The sequence below is a fragment of the Miscanthus floridulus genome, chromosome 1 (assembly GCF_019320115.1).
Source record: "Miscanthus floridulus cultivar M001 chromosome 1, ASM1932011v1, whole genome shotgun sequence".
In the NCBI taxonomy this organism is placed as follows: domain Eukaryota; kingdom Viridiplantae; phylum Streptophyta; class Magnoliopsida; order Poales; family Poaceae; genus Miscanthus; species Miscanthus floridulus.
Window position 1 is genome coordinate 131,848,606 of NC_089580.1, and position 6,797 is coordinate 131,855,402.

Here is a 6,797-nt window from a genome sequence, read left to right on the forward strand (position 1 = left end):
GAGTGCTATCATAAGAATACATCACATTAAAGAATGAATTGATAGCACATCTCAGAAACTGGGAACGACATCTCTTCGAACTCATTTCGGTCTCAATTCAGTATATGAGTGGAAAAAAATCACAATAATTAAAAGAATAGAAAAAAAAACCACACATTTCTCTGTCTCAATTCAGTTCAAGAGTGGAAACGCACATCACAAAAACAAGAATAGGTACAAGAAAGCATCAGAAACTCAGCAGTAGATAGCAAATTAGAAACTGGGAATGACATCTTCGAACTCATTTCAGTACAGTTTCATGGCTAAATCTCAAAGTCCCAATTCAGCTCAAGGGGGGGCGAAAACGACCTTGGGAAAGGACTGACAGAGCACTCTACTGGTCACCTGACCACACAAAAACTTTTGAGTTCTACAACCATATACACTTCACCACTGTTGCGAACTAGAGCCCAAAGCAAAAATAAGATCAGGCTGCAAGCTGCATTTGGTCTAACATCCTAATGTGAGTACCTCCACAACATCGACAGTCTCATTTCAGAGACCTGACCACCCTCTCCTGCTGAAACCCCTTCCCTTTCGGATAGATGAGCACCGAGTCGATGCACAGCCCGCCTTTTGTGTGCGTGCAGTCGATCTGCGCCATGGAGAACTTAAGCTTCATCGGCTGGTCAGGCTTGGAGGACACAAAATCGCCAGCATGGTACAGGACCCAGCTCCCGGGCTCCTCCAGGTAGCACTGAGACAATGCCTGCTGCCCGTCGGAGGTCGATAGCTGGAAGCGGACAGGCTTCTTGTCCCAACCATGGACGTGCTCTGAGGTGCAATGGCGGCGGCCAAATCGTTTGTAGAACTTCCCAAGATGGACCCTAAAGTACAAGCTATATGTTCCAACAGGGAAGCAGAAATCGACTTCACCAACCACCTCAAACCACCAGATTTGCTGAAGGTAGGCTACAGACTGGAATCTGCATGATAAAATCAATAACTATTGGTCAGGTAATTGATTTTCATTTCAACAATATGATATCACCTATACTTATGATGAACTAGAAATTTGAATTCAACTACTTTGAACATTCTAGATGAATATTGCAAAACAGATGCAGGCCTCTTGACTCTTGTGCAACAAGACAGAAAGCTACATCTCTTCTTCTAAAGAGATAATCAGCTCATGTACATTTGACAACATGTATGCATCCACCACATCTATTACGTTTCAGAGTAAATAAGGTTATGCAGATCTTAAAATAAATACTCCTTTGAAAGTACCTACAATTATATGAGACCATGTATGCATCAATATAAATCATTATCAGGAGAAAGTAACACTACTTTGAAAGATGAATATGCATCAATATAAATCATTATCAGGAGAAAGTAACACTACTTTGAAAGCTGAATATAAATGAATGGCATGCTTAGCAAAGAAAAGAAAAAAGGAACAGGTCAATCACACCATGAGTAAATATTTTCAGCCCATTCCATCGCAATTAATGCCACCAAATCATCTTTGTTTTCAGAAAACTATCATAAACTGAACAAACAAATATTAGTAAATGTGATATCAAAGCCATATTCACCTTGATTCTGAAGTTGGCATGTGTTGCCAGTATCTTCTATCATCAATCCCAGTTATCACCAGTGCTTTGGACGATAGTACCATACAGATCATGCCTTTGCTCTTGTCCAACCAGAACTCCTACAATTTACAAACACATACACTTCAGCTATACTGTTCTTGCTCTACAGACAAACTACTACTAGGCCTAAAATGTAGCGATCTTCCTACACAGGACAGCAGTTTAAATCATTGAGGCTAAAGATGGGAAAAACCTATTTTCTGAACAACAATTTACCTGCCACTAATTTGAGTCTGCCCCAAAACAAAGAACATAATTTTCCAAAAGGACAAGAAGTGACTTATGAGCCTGTTCTTCCCTAATCTCCAATCGAGCTCAGAAAAATGTTCCAGGGGTCACAACTAGGAAGGACTCGGTCATGGGCACAGAAAAGATGACCAATTCAAGGAAGACGTCTTCGAATCCTCCAATAAAATACAGAACCGCCGCTCATATAATTTCCATGTCCCTCCCGTACCAAAAATCACAGAAAGCCTCGCAAAAAAGGGAAGCAAAATATCTCACCTTCTGGCCGTCACCGAAAGGCACAGGCCTTGATAGCCTGGCATAGATATCTTTCTTGCCGGCCCGCCGCCGCCTCCGCCTGCCCTCGTCGCCGTTCCCCCCCACGAACTCCATCAGGTAGCTGTAGTTCTCCGGCAGCTTGGCCTCCCAGACGAAGTCCGCCCCCGCCGCGCCGCGGAACGCGTGGTTCAGCAGCGCGAGCCTGCAGATCTCCGGCGGGTCGAGCCGGAGCAGCACCTGGGCGGCGCAGAGTTCCGGCAGGTCGCCCAGGCCCACAGCAGCAGGCCCGGCGGCCGCCGCCTCGGCTCCGTCCATCCCGAGCAGGACCGACACCCACGCCCCCATGCCCCCGCGCCGCCTCCAGTCGCAACGATTTTTCTGACCCGGCTTCCGCAGATGAGACCCGATCGACGGACGAATCTCCAAAGGCCCCGCCCCGTCCGTCCCCGGATCAAAGCTTCTCCGCTACCTTCTGGCTCCTCCACGGCCCGCAAGCCCCGATCCCCAATCGCGGCTACCGCGGACGGATGGAACTCCACGGAATGAATGCAAATCCCCCGCGAAATCGCTGTGAACGTGCGTGTGCGGTGGTCGGCCGTCGGCGAGAGAAAACCGCTAGCTTTGGGACCGGGGGAAGAGGGGGGCAATTTAAAGAGGAAGGTGGGACGCCAAAATAGACAGAGGGGGTCGTTGATTGCAATGGATATTCAGCCTGTTCGCTGATTGGTTTCTAGGCTGGTTTGAGCTGGCTGGTGCTGGTTTATTGTGAGAGGAAAATACTGTTGGCTGGCTGGTTTGGGCTGGCTGAAACCAACAAGCGAACAGGCTGATTGCGTTATCTTAGCCAGACGTTATTAGCACTCCTAATAATCGCAGGTAAGCCCTTTTTCAGGGACCTTTCTGTAACTACGTGTAGTAACACGGACCAGTGCGGAGGGTTTATTCTGCAAAAAGTTAGGATTATAGTATTAGTAGTACTAATCTGGGATTTTGTTATTAATGTTAGCAGATTGGGTTAACCATTGGTAGTGGGGAGCGGCCGTCGGGAACAGCTATATCCGTGAACGCGGTCCATGCACCGGGCGGCTGTCTGGCGCCTACGAGGCCACGCGTCAGCGATCGGGTCCATGCGCCGCGACTCGTAGGGTAGGCGCAGCAGGGGCTGCTGGTAGGACGCAGGAGCCCCCCCCCACCACCAGCGTGCGTGGACGCAGCTCACGACAGGCTGGAAAGTCAGCCGCTGAGCGCCTGAGCCGCATATCTACATGTACTCTTATCTACCGTACGTATATACGGTCACTAGGCTCGGCAGCCAAGAATTGCTCTCAGCAACTGCGATAAGTAAAACCAGATCGATAGATCCAGGTCCAGCCAGCGCGTCACTCGCGCGCCGAGACACACTCGGGAGCAGCGAGACGGCAGCCGTGCCTGCCGAGTGCCGACCAGGACAAGACGGGTACGGCTATTTCTAAGGCCGCTTCAAACTCAAATTCTTGAAAAGGGCTATGGTAGCCATTACATGCAATCTTGCGATATATGTATATAGCATTAAATATTAAAAAAAATTAATTATACAGTTTGATTGAAAATCGTGAGACGAATGTTTTGAGCCTAATTGATCTATGATTAAACACTAATGACTAAATAAAAACAAAAGGTGTTACAGTAATCAAATTCCAAAATTCGGCCCACTAAAGTGGAGCTCGCCCGACGTGGCGCCGGCCGGCGGTTGGCACACGTCGCGCGCACTGGCGGCCAGGCTGATTCGCCGTGCATTTCTACCGTGCGCAACTAGCGACCCGCCGCCCTCCTCCCGGCACGGACGGGACAAGAGACGTGACAGGTCCGCCCCGTCCATCTCGAAGGGTCGATCGGTCAGATGCATCGCCTGCCAGGGTCACTTTCGGCCCCTGTGATGTGTTGTTTGTCTTCGTCGTTTCGTTTCTGATTGTTATTACGAATATAATAATCTCGCTTCTTAAGAAATTATTTCAAAAAACATTAACTACATATATAAAAATATATATTGTAATGTTTTATACAAACGTAATGATGTATCGTTAGCTTAACTGTGGGATATGTTTTTTATAATAAATATATTTAGGAGGTAAAAGTATTGAAATATTTTCTATAAATCTAGTTAATTATTTTTTTAAAAATGACTCCTCAAAAATTATTTGAGCAGTTATTCGGAATGGAGGAAGTAAGTAGTGATTCCTCAGTTTTAATTGTTTGTTGCAAAATTCGGAGTAAATCAAATCTCCGGCTGGGAATGGAGTCTTTTTCCTTGTCTGACGTGTACATCTAAAGTGCATGATTTGGATATTATTAATATTATATGTTTTGGAAGAGAGATGGCCACGACGGTAGGTACGTGGAAGGTTAGGGACGGAAGTCGTAACGCGCTTCAACTCTACCAGCGATTATTGCGCCCAGTCTCATCTGATCATCCTTCTTGCCAATTAATCGACAATGGAAACTATAAACTCTTCTGGTTTTTCTCGGGCACGAGCCTAGTTACGTCTAGTATTTTATCAAGAGAAAACATAATAATGCAACCGATTAAAACTAACGCAGTTACATAGGCCGTCCTTGAGAGCATTTAGACTATGGGCTGCTGCTGTGGTTGTACTCTCTCCGTAAAAAAAAAAAAAAAAACCGTAATCATAGCTTCGAACCTAGACAAGCGTCTGGTCTAGGTTCAAAGTTAGGATTGTGCCTTTTTTTTTACGAAGACAGTAGCATTTAAACTATATGTAACCATCTCAAAATAGGTGATGTTTTTTTATTTTCAAACATCTTGTTTGACTGTCCATCTTATTCAAAATTTTTGTACAACTGAAGCCACAACAGAAGACTACGGAACGAACAAGCTTGTAGTCTTTCGCTACATCGTAGCGGTAGCTAGTGCAGCCTGAGAAAACAGTGTCTTGCTACAGTATACCATATTTAAAGAATTTATTTAAGCCATTTTAGGAGGAGAAATCCTACCAGACAAGACATGATTGTTTGAGCTCCCAATTCATTTGGATAAGTGATAAGAACATATTCTATGACTAAAAGTGGTTCTTTTGGATTCCTAAAAGTAAAAGGTGAATAGAATAAATATATAATCATTTTTTTAAAATACTACTTGCTAGAGCGATTCTTGAATTCAGCCCGAAAAGCTGCACTAAAAGCTCAGGCAATAAAAAGCCCTTAATCCAGCAATTTGAACCATAACTGTCCATCAAATTGCTTTTCATGACTTGTTTGTAGAAGAAAACTATTTCCCAGACTGAGAGGAAACCCTTTTTTTAGTAAAAAAATAGTACATCGGGGCATATTTTGGTGAATCACCTGTCGACTATGGCTTTAGCTTCTTTGTACACCGCAACATTGAGATATTTTTATCACTTCTCTTAAAATAAATTAAGAACTCATAGAATTATTATATTTTTATTCCTAGGTCGCCTCCTCTCTCCAAGCACTGTAGCAAGCAACTAGAGTCTTTTGGAGCTATATCAAACGCCGTCTAAGGCCATGTTTGATACAAGCGGCTATAGATTAGCCCTCCACTTTTAGCCATCTTTAAGCCCTTGGGATCCAAACAGAAGGGCTAAATGGAGGGGCTAATCTTTAGCCCTCCATTAGCCCATTAGCCCTTGCAAAGTAGGCTAGAGAGGGCTAAAAGTGCTAACATGATACTCTACTTTCTTTCTCTCTCCTCTCTCTTTCATCTTTTAGCCACCTTTTAATTATGTACCCAAACAGACCAAGGGGCTAAACTTTAGCCCAGGAGATCCAAACAGGTCCTAAATGTATCCGATGTGCATTGGTTAACTTGTTGTCCTCTATTATTCCACCTCGGTTCAAGCAATTATAATGACCTTAAAACTAGTAGTACAATGTTTTTTTTTTAAGTTTCCCGTGACAAGTGAAAAGCCGCTACTTAATTAAGCACGTGTCAATGCACGCTTTTGGGAAAAAAAACAAGTGAAACGCTGCCATTGACCATTTTCGTAGTGTCCTATTTTAATAACACCAGTAGATGAGAAGCCCCATGCCTCTATTCCACCTTTCTGGACAAAATTAGGCACACTTTTGAGCTTGAACACCACACGGCGACCGCGAGAGTAGTAAAAACATCGGAAGCTCAAAAGGGCGGAGCTTTCCTAGTGGTCCTAGCACCACAGGTTTGTTCGAGTTGAAGCCCGGATCGTGCTCTCCCATTGAACCCACATGCCAGCAATCATGCTCATGCAGGTAGGGTCCCAGTCCCTGTCAGCCGGCGGGGCCCGGTCCCTGCACGAGAAGATAGAGTCGCCAGCATCGGGTCATGCAGCCGTGCACCGGCGCACGCAGCTGCTACGGAGCAGTAGCTCTGAAGCGTGGATCCCAGTCAGCACACACGCTTCGGGCCGTGGGAATGCCAGACGTGGCGGCTGGCGCTGGCTATCCGTGCCCGCCGCTGTATTCGGTGGAAGTGCGCAACGGATAAATAAAAATAATAGGCATGTTCGTTTGGCTGTGGCTTATCGTAAATGATCATAAATTTCTAGCTAGAATAATATTTTTTCTCACATAAATTAGTTAGCAGTACTTCTTTACGAACCAGCGACACGAACCAACCAACTGAATAGACTGGTTCGAGCGATATACAGTGCGTGTCCA

At 45.2% G+C, this 6,797-nt stretch overlaps 1 protein-coding gene across 1 annotated transcript; it reads right to left on the reverse strand.

The window, feature by feature from the left end:
- Positions 1 to 245: 245 nt before the first annotated feature.
- On the reverse strand, positions 246 to 2,780 carry LOC136541643 (F-box protein PP2-A13-like). Its single transcript, XM_066533636.1, has 3 exons — positions 2,145 to 2,780; positions 1,581 to 1,699; positions 246 to 965 (listed from the first exon to the last, which is right to left on the reverse strand). The coding sequence occupies exons 1-3, from the start codon at positions 2,487 to 2,489 to the stop codon at positions 530 to 532; spliced, it is 900 nt and encodes a 299-aa protein (XP_066389733.1). The 5' UTR covers positions 2,490 to 2,780; the 3' UTR covers positions 246 to 529.
- Between the last annotated feature and the right edge of the window lie 4,017 nt (positions 2,781 to 6,797).